At 35.8% G+C, this 27935-nt stretch overlaps 1 protein-coding gene across 1 annotated transcript in view; it reads left to right on the top strand.

Moving 5' to 3' along the window:
* Positions 1-27935, top strand: part of cdh12 (cadherin 12, type 2 (N-cadherin 2)) — a 410646-nt gene that overhangs the window by 229426 nt on the left and 153285 nt on the right. The window contains exons 4-6 of the mRNA XM_018094961.2: positions 5090-5347; positions 6358-6444; positions 20624-21045. Coding sequence (XP_017950450.2) covers positions 20716-21045 — 330 coding nt within the window. The 5' untranslated portion in view covers positions 5090-5347; positions 6358-6444; positions 20624-20715. The remainder of the gene's footprint in view (positions 1-5089; positions 5348-6357; positions 6445-20623; positions 21046-27935) is intronic.

Below are 27935 nucleotides of genomic sequence, written 5' to 3'. Positions count from 1 at the left end.
TTACATGACAACATGCCACCCTTCCTCAGTAGTTGCCTTTATTTGTTCTTATTTTTCTATATAAATTACACATTTCTTTGTCTGTAAATATGAATCTTCACCATCAGGCTTTTGTTTTTCTTCTTGCCCAAAATTCAATTATCAAGTCTTATCACACAAACAAATCTCTGAACAAGATCATCTCAGTCTTTCTATAAGATAATGCGAAGTTAAGTCAGGTCAGGCAAAGCATTTTAACTTGTAGTTTTGCAGGTCTGTAAATTCACTGCTAAATTCTGTGCCATCATGACATGTTTAATTGCTTTTTATTTTAAAAATAAACTTCAGAAAGCCAGGCTTATACGTTAGAAATGCTTCTGAACACTCTACTTTCTCTCTCTTTTTACTCCCATGGAATGTCAGGAGTTAATACACTTTGTTGCACGTCTTTGTATGGGAGAAAACTGTGTAAGTAAGGTATTTCAGGCTCTCCCAATTATACATAATCTTTGTTTATTATTATTATTGTTGTTGTTGTTATTAGTAGTAGTAATAATAATAATAATATTTATTTTATACCACCTGATAATATTTTGTGTGGAAGTGTGGAAATAAGGGGCTCCTATTGCAATAAGCTAATGCCTTTATTTCCAGTGTATGCATTATTAAAAATAACCAAAGCAAATAACAAAATATTGGGGTTAATTAGCAATCTAAAGTTTGCTACTTGTCTGAAAAGGTTAATAATTGGTTGTATAAAAAAGCACTGAACTTATCCCCACTTTGAACTCAATAACCAGCACATGGGACCAATTGACAAGGTCACAACCGATACTTATGTTTGTCCAACAAACATTAAACAGTAGTAAACCAATGCCACATATCCCTCTAAAAGAACCAAAACTGAGTCTGGGCTGAAGCCTTATCCCTCTCAAGCCAACTCCCATCAACTGTGACAATAATTACCTCCACAATAAAATAGGGAAGGAAGGATGCTGCTATGCTTTTAGTCCTCCCTTACTTAAGATCCAACTGGCATTAAAGGCAAAACTAACCTTGTAGCTTTTTTTTAAGCAGCTGGTACAGTTTCATTTCAGTTGTTTCCCTTCAGCTTCTTCTTCTAGTGTCTGATATCATGATAAATGTAGCATGTCACATTATAACTTCCCTTTATTGTCATAGCAAACAAGTTAAAAATCAAGTCTCTAACTGGGTTTATTTTGATTCCCATTTTCTATGAAATCTTCTGTTCCTAGTCTGGTGGGGGGGAGTAATGGAAGGAAACATTATTTAAAAAGTTATGGGATTAGGAGGGGGTTTACTATGGGGGGACTGACTAGGTCTGGACTGAGATTCAAAATAGGCCCTGGCTAGTGATGAGCAAAAAGGCCACAAAAAAAGTGATTTTTTTTTTACGGCATCTTACAGCAGCCCCTCTGATGTTTTAGCTTGCATTTATGAAAGGGTACTCTCGAGGTCCACTGGAGAGCTTGCTCAATACAATCAAGTGAAAATGTATAAATTTATTAAAGATGCATACCTATGAAACTTTAATACATTTTCACTTCATTGCACTGATCAGGCTCTCCATTTGACCTTATCTGCTTATAAACTTACATGTTGGATTGGTGAACCCAATCTACTGTATGAAGAGTGTATAACTGTTTACAGTATAACCAAAAGTGTAGAGAATAACACTGTGCTCCTTAGTAAGCTGTTTAGTCTTTTAAAGCTAATGGGAAGAGTAACATGATAGGAGGAGATTATTTAGCAAATATGTTTTACCATCGATTCTACATACACAGTCTGTTGCATTATGATTATTTGTTTTCATTTTTGTGCTCTGATGATTCTAATTTCCTATAAATCTGGCTTCTTGGTGTAGTCACTACCACTATTAGGTATGCCTAGGTTAACCAATCACAATTACATCTGTAAATGTAATTTGTAAATAGCATCAACTAATGTGGATTTGGACATTACAAATCACATGGAGCATCATGTGACGTGCCATATTCCAGTATGCTTAAGTGTCTAATGGGTGAATGTAATAAAAGTTGTAAAAAAAAATGCTTACACATAAGAATAACATTTCTCATTTTGCAGTGTAATAGTGCTCATTAGACCGTTATACCCTGTAGCATTGCAAATTTTAACTATGCATTGCAACCTTTTTAAGGCATGCTTGAAGATGGTGCAATCTTTTGGAGCAATCTTAACAACTTTTTAATTAAGCAGTTTTGTTACATACACTGTACACTGACGCAAACAATGACATTCAGAAACTTTCTTCCTCTATCGGAAGAGGTCGCTAAACAGTTACCCCTATCGCAAAACCCTTATAAAATTTGTGCAAAAGCAAATTGGTTCGCACAGAGGCATACATTTTACGCATTGCAAATTATTTTTCTTTTACTGACTTTTATTATATTCCCCTCAAAATGATTTATTTAAAGCAGCCTCAATACCAATTGCTTTCAGCATACTGAGGTTTAAGTGAGGGTTAAGGTAATACTTCATCTATGAGTGTTTTAGATTTTTCATTATTCACATTGCTGGGGTAGTAACTAACAAGGACAAATTTTTTTATTGGTCCAGTTTTTCATGATAACCAATCTGCCTATAGTTTTGTCTATAGCAGTTAGAATAATGAATAAAAAAAAGACTGGTTTCATTTAATCAATTCCAGGGCAAGGCCACAGTTGCTATAGGTTTTAGGAAACATCTTCCTGCTTAACATACCTGTGTAATATCTTCTTTTTTTTAAATTGCATAAATCTGGAAGAAAATCTATTTAGCCAAGGCTTTTCCCTCATGAGCAACACTAGGTATTTTTGCTAGTGCAGCACTTACTTATTTTAATTCTTTGCTCTTCAGCATCATTTTTTTAATTATGATCTTTTAATAAGCTTAAAAAACATAAATTAAAACTGTGCAGCTTTTAATGCGAGATACTTAATTTAAAGAATGCATTATCACTTGAGGTAGAGTTGTAAATTAATTCTCAGTCTGGAGCTTAATGCAAGAGGGACTTTCAAGCAGCAACAAATCAGTATAATTCTATGTAGCCAGTAAAACATGTGCTTCTACAATTATTACAAATGTCCTACAACCACTAAACTGTCAGTAGTAAGCATTTAAAATACCTATGTTGCCATTTTGTATGAATATGCCTATATTTTGCAATTTAGTCAAACGTGGATATAATGGACAATGCACATTTGCAAATGTATTAAGGAGAAATGTTAATGTCCACCACATTCATACATAATTTTCTCTTCAGTGAGACATTGGCTACTGCTTAGTAGTGATCAGCGAATCTGTCCTGTTTCGCTTCGCCAAAAAATGTGCAAATCTTTTGAAACAGTGGAAAATTAGCGAAACTGAGAAAATGTCGCGCGACTATTCTTTGATGCCCGCAACTATCTTGATGCGCGACTATTCCTTTGACGCCCGCGACTATATTTTTTATGCCCGCGACTATATTTTTTATGCCCGCGACTATTCTTTTGATGTCTGCGACTATTTATTTTGACGTGCGACTATTCTTTTGACGCCCACAACCATATTTTTTTTACACCCGTAACTATTCTTTTGATACCCGCAACTAATGTTTTCATGCCTGCGACTATTTTTTTTTTTTCAACTATTCTTTTGACACGTGACTAATCTTTTGGTGACCGCCACTATTCATTTTTCTGTGGCAACATTTTTCATCCGTTTCGCGAAACTATCCACCAGAGTCTTTATGTATTAAGCTCTAAACTTGCATCTTAAAAAAAATCTACCCCTTAGTATTAGTCATTGTTACCTAATTAACAATAATGAATCATGTTACCTAATTCATAGCTCTTCAAATATTTTAACATTGTTAAAGTTTTTAATAAAAATTACTTGCCTATGGAAACATAGACAACTTGAATATGAAAAAAAAAATGACTGCTGTATGCTCTATGGAAAAATGATGAGATCTTGAATGTGCCTTAATTCTTAATGACAGTTTATTTGACCTAGATTTAAATGAAAAGTGCACTTGACTGTATGGGGCTGATTTACTAACCCACGAATCCGACCCGAATTGGAAAAGTTCCGACTTGAAAACGAACATTTTGCGACTTTTTCGTATGTTTTGCGATTTTTTCGGATTCTGTACGAATTTTTCGTTACCAATACGATTTTTGCGTAAAAACGCGAGTTTTTCGTATCCATTGCGAAAGTTGCGTAAAAAGTTGCGCATTTTGCGTAGCGTTAAAACTTACGCGAAAAGTTGCGCATTTTTCGCGTAAGTTTTAACGCTACGAAAAATGCGCAACTTTTTACGCAACTTTCGCAATGGATAGGAAAACTCGCGTTTTTACGCAAAAATCGTATTGGTAACGAAAAATTCGTACAGAATCCGAAAAAATCGCAAAACATACGAAAAAGTCGCAAAGTACCGATCATTACGAAAAAAACGCAATCGGACTCCATTCGACCCGTTCGTGGGTAAGTAAATCAGCCCCTATGTCTATGCATAATTATATGTTTATATCATTACTTGTATATTCGTTGCTATACATTTGTTAAAATACATGGTTTAGATTGCAGACAAAAAGTCAGCAATGCATAAAAATACATTAAAATTGTGTTAAGAAAAATGCTGAAAAGAGGTAATATTAATGATGATTAGATTCCAATGTATGAAGACTGAATTGAAAATTGTGCTAGTGCTTCAAAAAGTAGCATTTGAGCTTAGATTTGAAGCTGTTGAGTTCTATATGAACGGAACCACCATAAAGAGAGGGATGGAGTTCCCTCTTTGAGGGAAAGGGCAACTTGAGAGAAGGGGCTTGGGAGACCACAATGGAAATGGGTAGTGTGAAAAAGCAGTGGAATGAATGAGAAGTCCTAGCAAGTATGAAAACACAGGTACAGAGATGCAATAACCATAGATAGAGATAACCAAAGGGCTTTGAAAGTGAAGTGCATGTTTTCTCTGCATAGTTTGCAGCCATTATAATAAAAACACCATTAAAGCATGTGTTCTTTGTACGTCACATTTAAAATGATAAAGCATACCCCTTTATGCATATGTTAACACTTTTTATTCCTTATTTTTGTTTTGTTTCAGAACATTTCAACACATTGGTATATTGAAATGGATCAGAATGCTACTTTCTGAGAATTATGCATCTTTTCTTGGTTTTGTATGTCAGCTAAATATAAAACTGTGAAATGCATTATCTGATAAGGAATTTATGAAACCATAAAAGCTTTGCTGGCACAGAGCATGGACTCATTGGAGCTGTCAGTTATGATGGGGTTCTCAGACTCCTTCTCCTAGTAATACATTCTCCATTCTGAAAGGAAGCCTTTAATAACCAAAAAGGTGAGAAGTCTATGGAACAAAATTACTTTCCTAACTTAAAATGACAACTTACGGTACTTCTAAAGCCTTTTCTCACTTGTAATGTTCCCTAAAAACTATATTTATGGAGGTGTTTAATGAATCCAACTTGTGTCACAAATTATAGTATACTGTAAAATCAGATTATGCTCACATTCTAACTTATACGTATATCGAGTGAACTGGAGACTACAACCAAAAAATAAACACTACAAAAACATACATTTCCTACAGAGAATATTGGATATAGGTAGTGATGAGCAAATCTGTCCCGCTTCGCTTCGCCATTAAATTCGTGAAACAGCAAGAAAATTTGCGGAACGGCAAAATATTTGTGAAACGCATTTGTCGCACGATTTTTTTTTTGCCAGCATCTTCTTTGTCGCATGCTTCTATTTTTTTGCCGCTCGTGTCTATTTCTTGTTGCCCCCGCTTTTCTGATGCGACTGTGGCCTTTTTATTATGCGGCCGCGCCCAATTTGACACGCGGCCAAAAAAATTCAGTGCGACAATTTGTTTCCGCGATTAATTTTCACAGAACTTTCGCCAATGGCAAAATGTGGAAATTTGCTACGAATCCATGCCTGGCGAAAAAATTATATAGGAGCTATTCGAATTATATTTCAATAACTATTACTTCAACAGTTGTTCATTTTATTATTTTTCATGCTTAAACACTTATACTAACTTATAACTTATACTAGTTTTTGTTCATTAAAATGACCACAAATACAAACTTTTTCTTTTCAATTTAATTTCTACATGTCTGTATACACAACACTACATCTGTTCTTTAATTTAGAATATGTATGACTGAGACAATATAAGGCATTTGTTGAAAAACAGGGTTGAGATCATCAATCAAAATATTACTTTAAAGTCTAAATCCACCAGACCACATTGTTTTATGCAATAATTATTATAGACTTCAAATTTCGTCATATTTTGTGGCTGAAATTAAAATGTTCTCTTTTCTGTCTCTTTTTTTTCAGGATTTGAATTTTCTATTAAATTGCTTAAAAAAAACCTGTTGAAGCTGTTATTTGAAAAATAAATCTACATCTTCATCCTGAAATTATGTAAGTGCCTTAACAATCTGGATACTTTGGGGTTAGTATAATAAAAGTCAAAAACATTACACTTAGGGCCAGATTTATCAAAGTGTGATATTAGAGCTCACCACAGTTAAATCTCATAGAAACAAAAAGAGAGTGGTGAATTCTACTTAAACACTTAAAACATTGTAGTTTTTGTTTTAAAGTCTTTGTTTTTGAATGAACAGAATTATTTTTTAAATATATTATGTATATTTTACATTTGTTTATCATTGTATTTTCTTCTATAAGGTAAAATAGAAAAAAAATAACAGTTTTTGGGTGGAGGACCTTTTTAACATGGATAATTATCCATCCGGTGTAACACAATCAAGTTTTAGGTTGGGTCTTGACATCATACAGAACCTCAGGCGGTCAATATGGATAGTTTAAGAAAAATGTAAAAAGGAGAAAAAAAAACTATACTAATTTACTTAACTTTTAACTAGGGCTGTACATTTCTACATAAAATGATTACTGATTTAATTCCACACAAAAGATATGCTTTTGCTGCAATTTTTGGGGTAAAAAACTAGCTTCAGGCTCCCTTTGGGGGAGGGAAACTTGTTTGATTTTTCTAGAAAGGAAGGAATATTTTCCTATTCAAGGTGCACATAGCAGTGTGTAGACTGGATCATGCTTATATATCTAAATCTATTTACTACAAAAAGTTGTTCTTTAAATAGCATGAACATAAAGGGCAAGGGAGACTTAGTGGCCCATTCATATAGTAGAACTGGATTGAACCATATTCAGGAATATATATATGGCGTGCTTGCATAACTAATGTACTTACCTTTAAAGAGGTTTTTTTTTTTTTTTTTTTTAAACAGACATTATAATCCTGATATTTAAATAACTTAATTCATGGTTTTAAAAGGGGTGACTTTTCCCCATCAATGACATATCTACCATATCTACACATAAGTTTCCATGTTTAAAGGAGAATGCAAGTCAAAATGTAAAAAGCATACTGCCCAATAGTCCTCCTATTGTTTAGTAAAAACGCCACACTTTTGGCTCACCTAATCATATATTTACTCAGTCACACTTACTTCACATTTTCTAGAACAGGCAGCCATCTCTAAAAAGGTATTCTCCCATCCTTTCCCTCCTTGCTTCATACTGCACATGTGTTTCATTCCCTCCCCCCCCCCCGGCAGATCCGCTTCTGATTGGCTGGTGGGCATGTGTAGCTCAGAACAGGAGACAGGATCAAGTTACACACATGCTCAGAGAATAGGAAGGCTGCCGCTTGCAGCTACAGGAAGGGAAGAGAGATTTCAGTGATGCCACTGTAGTCTTCACACTGCTGTAGGCTGCCAGCACCATATCTCAGAGAGGCAAGCAGGGATCTGGGAATTTAGATATGCAGTAAGTACTTAAGGGTAAGCAAAATGTATGCAAAAGCTGTTTCTTAAGCACAATTAACCAGGCAACATGGCAGAACGTAAAGAGTTAATTCAGTTAAAGGGGATGTTCCCCTTTGAGTTAACTCTTAGCATTAAAGTAATATTCTGTAACAATTAGCAATTGGTCTTTTTTATTATTTGCAGTTTTTTAATCATTTACATTTTTTCAGCTCTTCAATTTGGAGTTTCAGCAGCTATCTGGTTGCTAGGGTCCAAATTACATTAGTAACCAGGATTGGTTTGAATGAGAGAGGGCTTGAACAGAAAATAAGTTATAAAAAAAACCCAATAAAACTGTAGCCTCCAAGAGCAATAATTTTTTTTGTTTATTGTTAACAGTTTTAACATTTGCAATCATATTACACAATCATAACAAAGCCTTGGAAATATTTAAATCAAAATTACTGTGATAACATAAGGCATAAACATTGGTCAGAATTATTACTATTAAAATGTAATAGAAAAAGAGAGAGTAATATTGAAAAGAAAGAAAAGGAAGGGAGATAAAAAGAGAATATAAGAGGAGCAAGCAGTAAAGAAGAGAAGAACAAGGGAGACAGAGGGTGCTCTTTAGGTTGTTAATTTCCCTTAATTAACACTAAGAATTCTGCCATGAAGACCATTTACTACAATGCTCACTAAGCAAATTTTTGTTCTTGGCATCAAAGTACACCACCTTTGTGCTATCAGTAATCTTGCTGTTTCAAGTATCTAGACAACCAGTAATTTTTGGTTATATTTTATAATAAAATAATAAATAATAGGAACTAATAATTACAATAATGAATAAAGACCAATTGAAGAGATGCCCATTCAATAACATGCTAAAAGTTTACTTACAGGCGAACCACCCCTTCAATCTAGGTAAGTATTTAAATTACACTAGAGAAAGAAAATGGTTTGGCAGTCTGTATAACACACATGCCTGTGGAAACTTTTATTGAGAAACAATAAGACCCAGATTGGTAATGTCATAGACAGTCACTATTTGCATATGGGAATTCTAAGATATTGTGATCATGGACTTTTAAATTACACATGAGTTCCTGTACCTGCAACTAGGACTAGGAATGAAATGCTACAAATGCAGCTGCAAGTGCTGTCACATTAAAAAGTATGCCATTGTTGAGCACTGGCCTTGAAACTTGTGTGCGCACAGGCACATTGCATACAATATATCAGTTATGGCACTTATCTTATTTTCTGGATTATAAAAGACTCTTTGTTTTTGACAATTTTTGTTCTGTGCAAGAAGGTATTGCAATATGTGTAACAATAGGATCAGTTAGGATAAAGTACAAGGAATTATATTATTATTACAAACAAAGAAAGTCCATACACTCATGGTTCCTTGTTAAATCAGTCCATAAACCACTGGTGCAGATCCTCCTGATGCACCTGGCCAGGTGCCTATAACAATGAGCACAAGAAAAAAAGGAAAAAGCACACAAAATGATTTGCTGTGTATTGCGGAGTGCGCAGGATGGAGCTATCTTTTTACACCGGCAAATCGTTTTGTGTGTTTTTCCTTTTTTTCTTGTGCTTATTTTATTATTACAGACATACAGGAAATTCTTTTAAAAAATGTGAATAATTTGATTAAAATCGGATGTATGGGAGATTTTCTTCACAAAATTTGGATCTTTCTTAATAATGAGTTTCTGAATAATGGATCCTATACCTGTTTCATTATTTATTATTTATATAGCACCGGCATATTCCCCAGCACTTTAAAGAGATAATATAGTTTATATTAGTCCCTGCCTTCATGCACAGCATGGTCAGTTTAATAAGAACCAGTTAAACTATTGTTTTTTTAAAGGAGAACTAAAGCTTAAATAAAGACGTATGCTAAAAATGTTGTAAATTATGTTTAGTGCTTCTCTACTGACCCCAAAAGCCAACCACAGCCCTTTAGCAATGTGCTGCCAAAGATGCCCCAGTAGCTCCCCATTTTCTTTTCTACTGATTCCCTGCACATGTGCAGTTGTCAGTTACTGAGTTTAGGAACCAACTCACAAAATACTGTATATAATACAGTATACAGTGGTGTGAAAAACTATTTGCCCCCTTCCTGATTTCTTATTCTTTTGCATGTTTGTCACACTTAAATGTTTCTGCTCATCAAAAACCGTTAACTATTAGTCAAAGATAACATAATTGAACACAAAATGCAGTTTTTAAATGAAGGTTTACGTTATTAAGGGAGAAAAAAAAACTCCAAATCTACATGGCCCTGTGTGAAAAAGTGATTGCCCCCCTTGTTAAAAAATAACTTAACTGTGGTTTATCACACCTGAGTTCAATTTCTGTAGTCACCCCCAGGCCTGATTACTGCCACAACTGTTTCAATCAAGAAATCACTTAAATAGGAGCTACCTGACACAGAGAAGTAGACCAGAAGCACCTCAAAAGCTAGACATCATGCCAAGATCCAAAGAAATTGAGGAACAAATGAGAACAAAAGTAATTGAGATCTATCAGTCTGGTAAAGGTTATAAAGCCATTTCTAAAGTTTTGGGACTCCAGCGAACCACAGTGAGAGCCATTATCCACAAATGGCAAAAACATGGAACAGTGGTGAACCTTCCCAGGAGTGGCCGGCCGGCCAAAATTACCCCAAGAGCGCAGAGACAACTCATCCGAGAGGCCACAAAAGACCCGAGGACAACATCTAAAGAACTGCAGGCCTCACTTGCCTCAATTAAGGTCAGTGTTCACGACTCCACCATAAGAAAGAGACTGGGCAAAAACGGCCTGCATGGCAGATTTCCAAGGCGCAAACCACTTTTAAGCAAAAAGAACATTAAGGCTCATCTCAATTTTGCTAAAAAAACATCTCAATGATTGCCAAGACTTTTGGGAAAATACTTTGTGGACCAACGAGACAAAAGTTGAACTTTTTGGAAGGTGCATGTCCCGTTACATCTGGCGTAAAAGTAACACAGCATTTCAGAAAAAGAACATCATACCAACAGTAAAATATGGTGGTGATAGTGTGATGGTCTGGGGTTGTTTTGCTGCTTCAGGACCTGGAAGGCTTGCTGTGATAGATGGAACCATGAATTCTACTGTCTACCAAAAAATCCCGAAGGAGAATGTCCGGCCATCTGTTCGTCAACTCAAGCTGAAGCGATCTTGGGTGCTGCAGCAGGACAATGACCCAAAACACACCAGCAAATCCACCTCTGAATGGCTGAAGAAAAACAAAATGAAGACTTTGGAGTGGCCTAGTCAAAGTCCTGACCTGAATCCTATTGAGATGTTGTGGCATGACCTTAAAAAGGCGGTTCATGCTAGAAAACCCTCAAATAAAGCTGAATTACAACAATTCTGCAAAGATGAGTGGGCCAAAATTCCTCCAGAGCGCTGTAAAAGACTCGTTGCAAGTTATCGCAAACGCTTGATTGCAGTTATTGCTGCTAAGGGTGGCCCAACCAGTTATTAGGTTCAGGGGGCAATTACTTTTTCACACAGGGCCATGTATGTTTGGATTTTTTTTCGCCCTAAATAATAAAAACCCTAATTTAAAAACTGCATTTTGTGTTTACTTGTGTTATCTTTGACTAATAGTTAAATATGTTTGATGATAGAAACATTTTGAGGCTGATTTACTAAGACACGATTTCGAATCCGAATTGGAAAAATTCAGATTGGAAACGAACATTTTGCGACTTTTTCTTATTTTTTGCGATTTTTTCGGCGTCTTTACGATTTTTGCGAAAAAACGCGAGTTTTTCGTAGCCATTACGAAAGTTGCGCAAAGTCGCGATTTTTTTTGTAGCGTTAACACTTGCGCACAAAGTCGCGCCTTTTTCGTAGCGTTAAAACTTAAAAGGCACGATGTTTCGCGCAAGTTTTAATGCTATGAAAAAAATCGCGACTTTGCGCAACTTTCGTCGCAAAAAATACGAAAAAAATCGCAAAATTACCGATCATTACGAAAAAAACGCAATCGGACGCATTCGGCCCGTTCGTGGGTTAGTAAATGTGCCCCTTTGTGTGACAAACATGCAAAAGAATAGAAATCAGGAAGGGGGCAAATAGTTTTTCACACCACTGTATATACAATATAAGGCTGATTAGTAATTAACAAAGATTATTACTGCATGGCAGCTCTGAAACTAGTGCAGTTAGCATCAGACTTTAATCATCAGCCCGTTAGGGTCAGCTTAAATGACAGACATAATTTTCTTTGCTTGACCCCTAAGCTCAGCTTTTCAACAGCCACTCAAAGCGCACTGAGCATGTGAGCGTTGCAAACACTTCTAACAGAAGTGTCCAGTATGGTCACCCCCTGTGACATCTAAAGGACTTGATTATTACTACTATAGAGATGTTGAATCTTTAGGCTGGTTCAATAAGTTCATTATATAAAATATGGCATGTCTAGCCATATTCATTTATAAGGTTTAGTTCTCCTTTAAAGGTGGAAAAAGACACAGACACAGGGAAAACCTACTAGAGCCTTGTAGACAGCAGCCTGGCTAGAATCAAACCTAGGACCCCATCATTGCAATCCATTGTACCACCACAATGAATAGAACTAGGCCTGCCGTTAAGTGCTTTATGTAGACTGATGATACTAATGTGCAATTATTAAACTGCATGGAATATTTGGTGTAGCCAGCTTTAATCTTTATTACTCTTACACAATCGGGAAGTTTAGCACACAGAGTAGTGAAATTCTAATCGCTTTTCTTAAACTTGAAGCTGTGCAGCTGTTAATGTTTGGTTTTTTTAACATAACATTTTTAACTGGATTTTCGCTGTGCATTTTTTAGAATAACAGGTTATAGCATGAATAAAATTCAAACTGCTATCAGTCTCTCATTTTACAGACTAAATGCCCCATTTCACACAGTAAATGACCAAATCTGTTCAATAAAAGTGGAATTAACAAAATACCGGAATCCAATTTTGCATGTAATTCACATTAAACGTACAGCAATCCTGTAATGAAACAAATGAGATGACACTGTTAAACAACAAGCTAATTTTCATCTCTGAATCTGATCTAGTATTATCACATAATCACAGAAATGTGGTACTTTATAAATAGTCCACACATGGACAGCAAGGCTTAAAACCTAAAACTGGTAATTTAACAACAGAGCACACATTTCTGCAAACACAAAATGACAATATTGTGCAATTTGACTAATGCATTTGGATGATTGGTGTTTCTCTCAGTCAATACTGTAGTTTTCAAATGTACATGGAGATAAGATCTAGATATTATTGAGTGCATGTATTATGAATAATCATAATAATGGATTGTTCATGCATTTTACTTACATATATGAATTGATGCAAATTGCACTTAACAGTGTTCCAACATCTAGTGGGGTGAAGGCTGTTTTTGCAGCAAACAAAGGATCAACCTCATATTCATACCCTTGGTACCCTGGTTTATATTATATTTTCTACAAGTAACATACATTTACAGTTTGTGATTTTAAGCTGATGTGCTTATCTATGGGCAAAATGGACATTTTTACTTAAATACATATTTGAGAATAATGTAAGCTATTTTTTCAAAAAAGCAGTGCATCTTTAATACATCAACTCAAGATATTTAATATTTTATTGCAGTATTCGACCTAAAATACTGTTACAAAGGTATTGCATGCTATATACTTAAACTCAGAGATAACAAATCATTTAATTTATAATTTTTTTTACAGAAGATTCTGTTTTTATTCTTTTATTGATCAAAAATTGCTTGCATCTTGAGCATGCATTTTCATGATTTCTAATCATAGGTGATTGTACATAATCTGCTTTGGCAGCACTACTTTCCCATAGCTTTCACTGAGCTCTCAGGCAATAAAGTACATGCAGAACTCTTGGCCTTGCCAGTATAACAGATATAATTGTGTTTTTGATGGAACTCTACCTACTGAAATAAATGGAGCTTCCTGAAAGGAAAACGGATTTTTACATTTTGCAATGAGCATAAACACACACGCTGTCCATACAGCAATACTAAAACCTCTTCCATTGTTTGCTTTATAAAAGTGCAGAACTTTTAAAATTGTAGAAAACTCACACTTTTTATATTTAATAATACATACTACATATACAATATTTAATGAAATATATTAAATAAACAATACATACTACATTAAGTATAATACAAAAACAATTTATAAGTTACTACCATTCTTTTAATAATACTGCAAACTTTTTTTAATTTCTTCAAGTCTTTGAAGATGTTCTTAAAATTCCCATTGAAATAAAAGTGCCCAGAAAGCTGCAAGTGCATTGATGTTGTAGTGTTAAAAGGGATGAAATATTTCTTTAGGCTTAAAATAAAGTAGAGATTTGCAGCATGTGACCTTTAGAAGGGACATGCAAAAGACTATTTTTTGTCTGTTTGCATGGCATTTTAGGTATCTTGTAGGTGGTCGTCATTAGCCTTATAAGCTGGTCCGAATACAATTTAGTCACATGGCCACAAAATTGGTGGAATAAAGAATAAAAAAAAGTTGTGTAGGGACAATCTTTAACCTATAAAGTGAATTATGGAAACCAATGCAATATTGATTTCTTTAGGCAAGATGCACAAGCTAACTGGTAAATGGGAATCAAATTGTTTTGTTTAGGTTTCTGTTATTGCAAAAGTTTTGTTTCTTGCTTTGCTACAGATATGACATAGGTGGAGTGGATTTTCAGATTTATTACAAATATTTCTAATGTATTTCCTTGAATACTGCATAATTTTTTATAAATGCTGGGTATATTTATAGAAGCATTCTTAAAGGATAGAGCTTTCTCTTCTTTCCCATCTGGAAGGGTTAATGTGATAAATAGTGTTTGCTGGTGTAACTAATCAACCTTCACAGCAAGACATAAGCTTGTTAGTCTGTGAGTGATCAGTCATACACTGAGAGCAGTAGAAATGCTGTCTGCCTGAAGCTCTAAGGGACAAATCACCTGGATAAGGTAACATGTACTGAGCTGTTGTTATTTCCATAGTCTGCTCACTTAGTGAACCAGGGGCCAGCTGATCGAACCAGTAAATTTAGTTGCCAAAAGGTTACAATGTGTTTTATTACCGTTGATTCTGTAACCTAAAGAGACAAGAACAAGAAAAAATTATGTCTGCCCTTTAGTTCATTTTATGTAATAAAGATTAATGTCCAGTCATTTGTGTAATTTTTATAATACCTCATGGGAAAGGCCCTTTTACTTTGATGGTATCACTAGCCATACACAGTATGTGTTATTAGAGATAAGTAAACAACCTACTATTTATATGTCTACCCAATTTGATTTGGCAATCAATTGGAATATTGTAGATTTAGTCAAATCTCTTTCAAAGTTTAAAAAAAAAATCTTTAATATTTTACAACTGAAACTTTTACATTTGCCCTTAAATTAAATTATTGGTAAATGTTTATTTACCAATAATTCCATCATACAGTAGTTACTGGTACCTTCTAAGCCAAAATTATACCAAATTATACCGTCACACAGGCTGGCACTGGAGCATTTCACAATGATACATACAAATCTACTCTTTTCCAGTCCAGTTACACAGTTTCAGTACATTTACTTTTCCCATTCTGGTATCATGGACCTAGTCCCACCTATCTGCCTAGTGGTTCGGTACCCACTATAGTATCCCTCCACTCTCTTTAGTGGTCCGTTACTCTGCAGTGATACCCCTCCACTCTTCCAGGATAGGCCTTTTCCATATGGATTCTGGCCAGAAGCCTTCTGCACTGTTTCTAGCTGTTCCTATACTGGCACTGGATTCCCTGACTAACGGGGTACCCGTTGGAACCTGGTTCCTATTTCTCCTGGTTGGGGCGGAGACTGCCCATTCTATCTACCCTGACTGCCCCGTGCATATAATGCTCGCTACCGTGTTTCCCCGAAAATAAGACACTGTCTTATATTTTTTTAAGCTCCAAAATATGCACTAGGTCTTATTTTCAGGGGATGTCTTATTTTTCCATGAAGAAGAATACAGGACACATTTATTCCATCACCCTAGGTGGGTGTCTTATTTTCAGGGGGTGCCTTATTTTCTGAGGGGGGTGAAAAATCGGGGGGTGCCTTACTTTCGGAGGATGTCCTATTTTCGGGAAAACAGGGTATTACACCCATCTAACCTCTGCTAGCTATCCCTTTCTATTGCCCAGGTCCTGACTCACCTCCTGTCGACGGATATTGATTTGACCCAGCCCATCTGTCAAAGACCATCAACCTGGATGTGGGTGCTCCTTTTATACCATCCTGCCCTCTGGTGGCCGGGTGTCTAAATTACACATAACTTTTTCTAAGTAACTATACTGCCACTTAGTGGTCAAACAAAGCAATAACACTTTACCCCATTCCCCACATACATGTTATGACACATTTTTTCACCTTCTAACAGGCTGAGGTCTTAACCTTTGGAACCCCTAACTGAGGGGTATTTCTGATAATGAGGTTAGGAATGGGCCACAATCTTAATGTGGGAACCTCCAACTGAGCGGTATTACTGACAATGAGGTCAGGAACAACACATAAATCTAATACATAATACAACATGAAAACAGAATCGCTAAAGAAAAGTAAAGTAACAACTTGCTCTAGCTAACTTACCAATAGTACTGGCTGTGGTAAGTGTGGAGAATGGCTATAAGTAGCCTCCTACTTGCTGTTAATTGGTCAGTTGAAAACAGGTATGGTATCTCTTATTGGAAACCAATTATCCAGAAAACCATGTCTCATAGAATTGATTCTAATTAAACATTTGCTCTGGAATAATAAAGCAGTACCTTGTACTTGATGCATGAATTCATATTGGTGGCAAAATAATCTTTTTTTTTTTGTAACTTAAATTTTATTGAAAAGTTTTATCAAAAAGGAAAAGCAAAAACATTGTATTCTGTTGTACATTATAGTCCAAACTGTTGCACAATTTTGTTACATGGTATTCGGAAGAGAAATTTCAGTTAGTGCAAAATTATAATTTTCATTTAGCACATTGTTTCATCATAGTACCGTTTTAGGTCGTATATAAAGGGTAATTTAAACCTGGGTGGATTATTAATATCTATAAGAACAGGAAAACAAAACATAACAGGGCTTCATTGTATATGTGTTTGTTGTTTGAGGGCTGCTACTTCTATTTCTAGGTCTAGGCTTCACATAATTCTTTATACACATCTGTGGTTGTAAAGATGTCCCATCTAGCCCATACTTTATTGAAACTGGGAATTGTACCTCAGATTCTGGCTGTCATATGCTCTATTTCTCTCATATCAATAATCCTGGGAATTATCTCAGAGAGTGTTGGTGGGTGAGGGTTTTTCCACCGGTATGTGATCCCCAGTCAACATGCAGTCAAAATGTAATTTGTTAATCTCAGTTCAGCTGTGGTTTTAAGGTCCGATGGTTCCCAGTCAGGGTCGTTAGTGGGTATAGAGTGTGGTCTCTATAGAATACCACATAATTATATATTATATCTCCTGCAGCATCTCCAGCATTGCTGACTTTCATTAGGTAACAGTTTATGTAACTTACCTTGTGTATAGTACCAGAAAAACAATGTTTTATACAGGCTCTCTTTTTGTCTCACACATGATACATTTTTTCCTTGCATTTTCCCATATTTCCTTCAGGGTTTCCATGGATATTTCTTGAGAAAGGGCCTTTTCCCATTTTAACATGTACCTGTTCTTTGGGAAAGGATCAGTTGGTAGGCTTGTTATAAGGGGTATATTTATCATAGTGTGTAAAAAGTGGAGTAAAACATCCCCGGTGATGTTACTCATAGCAGCCAATCAGATGCTTTGGCCTGGGCAACATCACTGGTAATGCTTCACTCCACTTTTTACACAGCATGATAAATACATGATAGCAATTAGGGCCCTTTGTGGAAGGCCGGTTTTGCACATCTTGTTGCATTCAAATCCTGTGAGAGGGCTGATCCTGTTTTAGTAGAGTTGTCTGAAATAAATGTTTCAGTTGCAGGTAGCTAAAGAGGGGGTCTGGAGTTTCGCTTGTTGTGGCAAAATCTTATTGGGTTCACTTAATGTCTTAGGGGCGTATTTATTATGCTGTGTAAAACTAATTCGCCGAAAAAATGGAGTAAAAACCTGTGTAAAATAAATGGAAAAGATCGCCATCTGAACGCTGGATATTACGCCGGATATTACGCCAGATATTACGCCGTTATTTTCCATAAGTTCCGGTGGAAGAAAAAACGCGTAAAACAATTATGCCGATTTTACGCCATTTTTACACGGCGAAGCCTGGCGATGTGTGCTGAATTTTCTCGCCGTTTTTTACATAGCATAATAAATATGCCCCTTAGTGTCAATTTTGCAAAACTTATGGTTTATGTTGATCCATATTTTGGGAAGACCTTTTAGTTATAAAAACCCTGCATAATGGATAACAAATACTATGCCTTTATATATTAACTAAATATTGCTTTGTGTTAACACAATTCCTTGTAGAATTTTGAAAAGCTATTTAAGCTTCTTAGAATGTCCATTATTTCATAAAATGTAAAGCTGCAATTACTAAATGCCATTTTAGTGTTTCTACAACCCTAACACTTATTTAAAATGATACTTTCATCACATAATTACCCCCTTGTGATATTTGGTGTCATATGGTTTCATATTTCATATATTTATATAGTTCACAAGTTTATTGGATCCATTTACTTAACTAAGCTTCCTTATGTCTTTTACTCTCATTAATAAATACGCCACAGGCATTCCAAGCAGCAGTGCAACAAACATTAACAAGCCATACACAAGCGTAATTTATTTTGCTTTGTCTTTTGTGGAAATGACTGTTTCTGAATGTATATGTAGAATGTCTAGGCATAGTGCAACTTCAAACTTGTGGTTTTTGCCAGAATGAATGAAGAAATAAATATAAAGTATGGACCAGGAAATGGATTCTCCTAAGCAAATTAAAAATGCCAAAAATGTCTTTCATTAGAAAATAAAACATTTTTTACAACTACACTAATTTAAACAAAATTATGCAAAAGGAAACATTTTTAATACACTGACAGTATATCATTAACTCACTATTTATTCTTTCTTATGTTGCTTGTTATTTTGATATAGATCATAAAGACTTTAGAATAGATTGTGTATCAACATTTTTGGTGAGCTTCTGGTACACCTTATATTATATATTGTTATATACTATATGTATCATTCTTCCTCATTAATAACATTAATATCTGCAATCATTTTATGGGCTGGGGGCAGAGCTGGAGAGGTTAATATAAAAGCCATATGGCTAGACTATTTATTGACTATAAACACACAATTCAAATCTTCCATTTCTCAGTGCTTTTCACTGTAACAGTGGAAATATGCTTCTTCTTTCAGAATTTGATTTCATGCCAAAGCCATACCATGCCTATGTTTACTTTGAACAGATTTACAGAAATTGTGCTTACATATACTGGGCATGACTTAATTTGCAATAACAATATTTTCATAATTCAACTGATCATAGAAATTAGGAAGATCAAAAATGCTTTTCTTACAAGGTACAGTAACCATAGTCATCAAACCACAAAGAGCAACTACAAACTTTGTCAGATTCATTTATTGAGCAAGAATCAACCAGTAATTCTGTACGCACAGGACATTTATTTCCCTGGATTATATGTCCAGCAATTAATGATGCATGTGCGGAAAAATGACATTAGCTTAATCTCAGTTTATAAAATGCTGTTTCAAGTTGAATGTGGCTGACAAAGTATTATTCTGGAATGAACATTAATACCATATTATTCAGGCTTTTATAGAGTTCATTTATTGTAATTGGGATCTTATAATGGAGTTGTCATGATTTGGCTCATAAAATCTTTATGGTTTTGTTTTGAATGTTGCACATACTTAATTGTCATATATTTTATTTTGCATACAATGAGGCACAATTATTTCTAAAAAGTAGTTTGCATTTTACATTTTTACCTGCTGTTAAGATGTATGTGGTTTTTATTTTCCTTTTATTATATGTTCTCCCCTTTCTATATAACCAAATAACACATTCAATTTGCTACTATGAGAATAATGTCCTTGAATTTTCCCACTTAAGTTTATTAATATATAGGTTGCATTTCATGAGGAATATACAGTAGCATTAGTGTACTTTTTGCAAGTTCAAAATCTTAGTTGTTGATAAGTTGTTGATTTAGAATATGATTTGATTTATGTCTATTAGTTTAAATTAGCTTTCAGAAAATCAAAAACCCAGTTTACATCTACAGTTAGGCACTCTGATAGCTGCTTAAGGGTTTCAGAAATTCAGATATATTTTGCTTAACTACAGTAAACCATTGTGCCCCTGATGTTTTACAGTGTTATGTTTGAGCCTCTGAAGATGAATAATTGTTTACCAGTGTGGAGTAATAGATCTGAACAAACACTTGCTTTTAATAAATAACATTCTTATCCACATATAATAGTAAATAGGGCACTCATAAGTAATAAAAGGCACACATTTTGCTCAGGTGCAGTAACCCCCAGCAACCAATAACATGTTTATTTTTAAACAGGTGAGAAATGTTACTTGCTGATTGGTTGTTTTATTAAATTGATACATTTTTTTGTGTCAGGCTTTGGAAAAGTATTTCAATTAGGAAAAGTATTGATGTATTTCTAACTGGGAAATGATACACTTATAATGTTTCCTTCTTAAACAGCCTTAATATTTTAAAATTGAATATTGGATATATATTTGTAGTTCTTACAACTGTAATTTGCTAATTACAGGCACTCGGGGATGGATATAAATGTGACAGCAAAGTTGTCAGCTAGAGAAGGGATACATCATTTTATATTACCACAGTAAAAGTCCATGTTGCATGGTGAAGTTAAAAAAAGTTCAAAGCTGGATCCTACAATTTTGCTGCCCGTATTGGAATTTTAACTACCCGGCAGTAGGGAAGTCTTTTCCAATGCTTACAAGGAACTCCTTATCGCTTCTTCTCTGGTTCCTTTTTGATGGAGGTCTTTTAACACCATTGCAGTCACAGCAGCCACCACAGATTTCATCACCGAAGCAGAGAGAAAATGCTATTATCACAATGCCAGGAAGAAGATCAGCCGCTCAGCGAGTTAAACGGGGATGGGTATGGAATCAGTTCTTCGTGCTTGAAGAATATATGGGTTCTGAGCCACAGTATGTGGGAAAGGTATAGCATTTCTTTTTTTGAATATTTACATTTTGAAATTCATATTTTAACTGATATAACAAATTTCCTTTTTTTTAATTCAGGCACTTTGCTTTAATTGCTGATTTCATGTATAAGCCACTAAAATCAAATTTTTTCCAAGGGAAAATAACTATAACTGTGACATCTGCAATCTGTTTTTTTCTGCTTTATAGGCACTGTATTTCAGTTAATGATTTGCAACTATGTTTCAATCATTATGAACTTGATTATCAAAGAAAAATATAATGGGTGTGGGAGTGCATGGCTACCACCAAATGAACTAGGTGCATTTTCTTTTTCCACCATTTATTCAAGCCATCGGCTCTAAATGTATATGCGCATGGGGCACTATAACAGCTTGACATAAACTTAAAAATTAGCACACTACCTGTGGTCTACCCACCATACCAGAACAGTGTATTCATTTACCATACAGTCATGACCTATTACAAGGTGTGTTCTGAACTTTTCCTGACAATTTAAAGGAGATGCATCATAGCAACTAAGACCTATGCAACCTGTACAGGAGCCTACATCTTCTGCATAATTTATGGGCTTGCCATTCCTCATTATATACCAATATCTAATTTTCAATAACACATATCAAATAGGAAAACCTTTATACTTGAATTAATTGTGCAACACTGGCTTACACAATAAGTTACAAAAACTTTTCATACAAAGGACTTTAAAAAGGCAATCAGTGTGTCTTACTATTATATTTCTTTGCTGATTAGCTTATTCAGATTTTAAATCGGAAGTGGTTCTAGAGAATCTCCAGTACTTGCACTACCCTCTTTTCCAATACCACTTGAAAATTGTTCTTCTCCACACATTTATGTAAAGTTATTTAAGTAGATCTAAAAACAAATTCTCTATTAAATGCCATTACATCATTTACAATAACACATGGAACAGGAAAACTTTGATATGGCACTTGAATTATCTGTGCAACACTGGCTTACACAATAAGCTACACAAAACTTTTGTACAAAAGACTTCATTTAACTTTAAGAAGGCAATCAGTGTGTCTTACTTATATATTCCTTTGCTGATTAGCTTATTCAGATTCTTAGATCAGAAGTGACTTTAAGTAGCTGCTTTCATCAAGGAAAAGCTGACCTTACATAACTTACTAAACACCAGTTCATAATTTTATTCTAACACATAACAGAGATTCTAAACAAAAAAATCTTTATTACTAAAAACAGACCTACACATGCTAAATAACTCTGAAATCTACAGATTCAATTTTAACAATTAATTTTTAACAGTTAATTTTAGTGATTGTAAAGGCATGGTGAACTTATAAAGCAAAGTTACATGTTAAGACTTTTCTTAACATTGTAATCTGATTTCTGCAATGCTGTAATGGAAATCAAAATTGAAGTATTGTATCTCATTTTAAGAAAAGCATGTATTACTTTTATGTATTTATCAGTCACAGCACAGAATTAACACCTACGAATGCAACTTTTAGAATATGCAATAACATTTACATTTGTGGTTTTTCACCTGTTTTCATCTGTTAACTCAGTGCTGTGCAACGTCTGTGGTACGGAGGTCAGGAATTTTTCTGGCCTACGTGGTATAGGGCCAAAAATGCAAGCCTGTTTTGACCACTGCCCTTTTTAAACCACACCCATTGATGATGGTAGATGGCACAAAAAAATAAAAAACAAAAAAACCCAACAAATAACTGGTGCTCATTGCAGGGATATTACCCTTCACTCATGTGAAAAAATGTATCATTTCAAAATAAGCTACACCCTGAAATCCATATGCCTCCTTCTCCCCCATGGATAGCACAGCAATCACCTTCACATAATTACACACCTTAGGGACCCCATAACAACTATTTTAAAAATCTAACAAACTCCCCAAACAACCCCCCACTAGGTTCAGTTAGTATTAGTGGTTGTATATATAGTTTATGTATGTGAGTGTATAGATTGGTAGGTGTGGGTTGTGTGTGCTGGGTTTACTTGGATGGGTTGAACTTGATGAACTCTGGTCTTTTTTCAACCCTATGTAACTATGTAACTACAGTATGTAACTTCCCACAGGCAGCATAGGACAGGCAGAGTATGGCACACACAAGCAGCATAGGGTAGGCAGAGTATGGCACACACAAGCAGCATAGGGTAGGCAGAGTATGGCACACACAGGCAGGGTAGGGCAGGCAGAGTATGGCACACACAGGCAGCATAGGGTAGGCAAAGGATGGCACACACAGGCAGCATAGGGCAGGCAGAGTTTGTCACACACAGGCAAGGTAGGCAGGCAGAGTATAGCACACACAGGCAGCAAAGGGCAGGCAGAGTATTGCATGCAGGCAGCATAGGACAGGCAGAGTTTGTCATACACAGGCAGGGTAGGGTAGGCAGAGTATGGCGCACACATGTAGCACAGGGCAGGCAGAATATGGCACATGCAGGCAGCATATGGCAGGTAGAGTATGACACCCACAGACAGAATAGGGCAGCCAGAGTATGGCACACACAGGCAGCATAGGGCAGGTAGAGTATGGCACCCACAGGCAGCATAGGGCAGGCAGAGTATGGCACACACAGACAGCATAGGGCAGGTATGAGAGTATGCAGAGAGAGAGGGAAACCTATCATGCCTATGTAAGTAATTGATTGTCGCCACTCCAAAACAAATGCTTTGTACTGCGGTACATACAGCACTGCTCCTACAGTCTGTCCTTGGTGTGAACAATGCAGGAATTTACAGGGGTTTACAGCCTGAATCTAAGGTGTAAGCAATGCATTCAATCTCAGTACCATTTAAAGTTATACTAGGGTGAGCAGTCACAACAGCCAGACAGATGGGGGGGGGGCACACAAAGGGGGGGCCCACAGGCTGCCAGTTGGACAGCACTGCCCTAACTTATTTGGGCTCACAAAGCAGAAAAAATGGGTGAGATGGGTGCATACTGCATTACTCTAATGTAAAATTTCCACATGTCTCTGCACTCCATTTTAGGGCACAGAGACCTGCAGATTTCGTGATGAATACAGTAGTGTCTGGTAGTGAAGAGCAAATCTGTCCCATTTTGATCTGCCGAAAAATTTGCTAATCTTTGAAAAGATTCACAGGCTGTGAGGTGCAGAGGACAGACAGACAGATGGAAAAACTGCTGCCTGAATGAAAATTGCACGCCTTTGCACTCTTTCACTTCTTCCCCTGGTCTTTGTAAATAACCTCTTGTCAGCAAAATTAAAAGTAATTCTGTAGTGGCAATAGTTAAATGGAATCTACATTCACACAATTTCAAATCAGCAATTCTCAGAATTCTCTTTGTGGCAACTGGAAATATCTGATTTCTGAATTATTTTACTGATAAATTGAGTCAATTATAACTTTATATTTCTACTTTTTTACAAGTAGGCAACTATAGGCTATATAAGCTATCTATTTAGCTATGTATTATTCAGCTATGTATGAAGATTATCTGAAATTACTTTGTTACAAGTAGTGGGCAGCTATGGATAAAATGAGTTATCTATTTAGCTATGTATAATCTAGCTATGTATGAAAATTATCTAAGCATCAAAAAGTTAACATTTTCCCATTAAAAGATCTAATAATATCACTGTAAACATGTATGTTGTATAACCAATGCCTGCTTTCTTACTCCTTTTTTCCTCTGCTCTCTTGGCCTTCGTGACCTTATCCTGGTCTTCATCTTATCTCTCAGATTGATCCTTCAGTGTCTCTTACAATGGTGAATCGTCTTCTCCCATGACTCTTTCTGTCGGGGTTCCTCAAGGCTCTGTCCTGGGCCCCTTACTATTTTCTCTCTATACCTCCTCACTTGGCAAATTAATCAATTCTTTTGGCTTTCAGTACCACCTCTATGCTGATGATACTCAGATCTATTTTTCCTCTCCTAATCTCAACCCAGAGCTTCTAACTCGTGTCTCTTCCTGCTTATCCACTATCTCCACTTGCACAACCTATACTTACCAATCTATACACTCACATACATAAACTATATATACAACCATTAATACTAACTGTAGATCTCTGTACATCTCGGAACTCATCTCTAGGTACCATCCAACCCGCTTGTTAAACTCCTCTACTGACCTGCTCCTCAACTCCTCTGTCATTCCCTCCTCACACACTTGCATTCAAGATTTTGCAAGGGCTGCCCCCTTTCTCTGGAATTCGCTCCCACAAACTGTCAGACTTTCTCCCAATCTCTCTGCCTTCAAGAAATCTCTAAAAACGCATTTATTTAAAGAAGCTTACCCTAGATTAACATAACCTCAGTGTGCTCCTAAAAGCAATACGCTGTGCCACACCTCTCACAACTCTGGTCATGCCCATTCCCACACTATGGGGCACATTTACTTACCCACGAACGGGCCGAATGCGTCCGATTGCGTTTTTTTCGTAATGATCGGTATTTGGCGATTTTTCGGAAAAATTATCGCAACTTTTTCGTTGCCATTCCGAATGTTGCTCAAAATCTGGCGATTTTTTTCGTAGCGTTAAAACTTGTGCGAAAAGTCGCGCCTTTTTCGTAGCCATTCCGAAAGTTGCGCAAAATGTTGCGATTTTTTCGTAGCGTTAAAAAGTCGCGCCTTTTCCGCAGCTTTCGCGCCGAGTACGAAACATTCGGATTCATTCAAGCTTCAGTATGGTGACTTTTCTTGGGCCAGGTTGGAGCTGCAGGGTGCCATTGAGTCCTATGGGAGGCTTCCAAAATCATGCTAAGTCTGAAAGTTTCGCCCGCCGCTTACGAGCGCTCAATACGAAAAAGTCGCAACAAGATACGAGCGAATCGTAATGGCTACAAAAAACTCACGTTTTTTCGCGCAAGTCGTAATGGCTACGAAAAACTCGTGTTTTTTTGCGCAAATCGTATTGGTAACGGAAAAGTCGCGACAATTTCCGAAAAGTCGTAAAGGCGCCGAAAAAATCGCAAAAAATACGAAAAAGTCGCAAAATGTTCGTTTTCCAATCGGAATTTTTCCAATTCGGATTCAAATTCGTGTCTTAGTAAATCAGCCCCTTTGTGTCTCAAACCTTTCTCCTTGTAGACTGTAAGCTCTTTTGGGCAGGGCTCTCTTCACCTCTTGTATCGGTTATTGATTGCTTTATATATTACTCTGTATGTCCAATGTATGAAACTCACTTATTGTACAGCGCTGCGGAATATGTTGGCGCTTTATAAATAAATGTTAATAATAATAATAATAATAATAATATATATATATAATATATATATTTAAAACAAAATCAAGAAACAATAAAGAAATGCATTAAATACCCCTACAGCAATCTGTAAGGAATGGAACAAAAGAAAGAAAAAAAACCCTATATTTTATTTAAACATCTACATGCAAAATAGCATTAGAACCACCATATACTGTATATGGGAGGTAACAGTATTGGTCCTTTATGCTAAAATCTACTTAGAATTTTTAAAAATTGTAAACTATTTATAAAAATGTAAAGTGTTCTTGAACTGAATACTTCTTTCCTACTTTCCTTATGCTTTATTTCAGGCCTTTAAATCGGATGTGGGCCAAGCTATCAGTCTTAGGATATCCCAAATCATTACATTTTTACAGCCTTTTTAATCACATTAACCACTAGGGATCTTAGAAAATCTTGGATATCTGAAGAAATCATTTCACATAGTTAAAGCTCCATTCTTAGGTCTTTGACCCTCCATAAAGCTTCTCTAGAAACTGTCTGTTGTCAAGGGATACAGTGATACTTTAGCTGCTGGAGACGAAAAAAAATCAATTTGTGGTGACCTAACTTTTGCTGTTTCTATGATGTAGTCACTAATGCTAATCCTATTTCTTTCTTAATAGATTCAAATGCACACTTAGGGGCATATTTATTATGATGTGTAAAAAACGGAGAGAAAATTCGCCACACATCGCCAGGCTTTGCCGTGTAAAAACGGCGTAAAATCGGCATAATTGTTTTATAAATGTCAGTGATGTTTGAGGTACATTTCAATAGCCTTATGCATTTTAGTAGGGAGTAAATTATTTTTTTTAATCGACAAGAGTAATTTCATGACTACACATGCTCTAATGTAGTACTTACCCCCTTCCATTCTCATCACAAATGCCCTTTCCTGTTTTGCCTTAGTCCCATTGTCCAAACTGCTGTTTCCCCACCTTCCATTGTGGGCACACCACCAGCTTGTGACTTGGCAGCTTCACTTACACAAACAACTCCAAGCAACGTTGAACTCAAAAACATTTCCCCGCTCCCTCTCTTGTTTTACTATGTTACAATCCATGCACTGCTTGCTTCTCCATAATTTACAATGTTTATACGTCTTTGTACCAAAGGCTAGCTTTCGTACTAGCGGGGTGTTAGAGCTTAGTGCGGCCATTGATATTTAACGTCACGTAAAAAAAATGAGGGTCGACTGCTCAAAGCAACTGAAAACATTATGAATTTACAAATGTATTGGAATCAATGTTTCAATTCATTATTAATTTTTTTCCTGACAATGAGGAACATTTTTAGTTATTGTGCTACAATCTGATCTAATAGGAATGACCAGAAGTGGTAGAAAAAATGTGTACCTGTTTGCCTAAAAAGGGTAAAGAGATCTAAATTATTTGGCACAGAAATGGTAAAACATACTTTTGTCTCATTTATTGCTTCCTAGCAAATATGTACAAATGAATGTCCATGGAGTTCATCAGCCTCTGTTTGCAAATAACCTTATATTATATATTATTAGCTGATATTAGCAGCCTAGCAATTAGAGCTTCTATTAAAAATGTGTTTTGTTTACTCTTTAAAATAATAAATATTTATCAACTGCCAATTCATTATTGTTTTATTTTTACTCCTTCTACCTTCCCCAGAAGAGTTACTTT

The sequence above is a fragment of the Xenopus tropicalis genome, chromosome 6, assembly GCF_000004195.4.
Source record: "Xenopus tropicalis strain Nigerian chromosome 6, UCB_Xtro_10.0, whole genome shotgun sequence".
Lineage (NCBI taxonomy): Eukaryota > Metazoa > Chordata > Amphibia > Anura > Pipidae > Xenopus > Xenopus tropicalis.
This window is presented reverse-complemented; position numbering and strand designations above follow the sequence as displayed.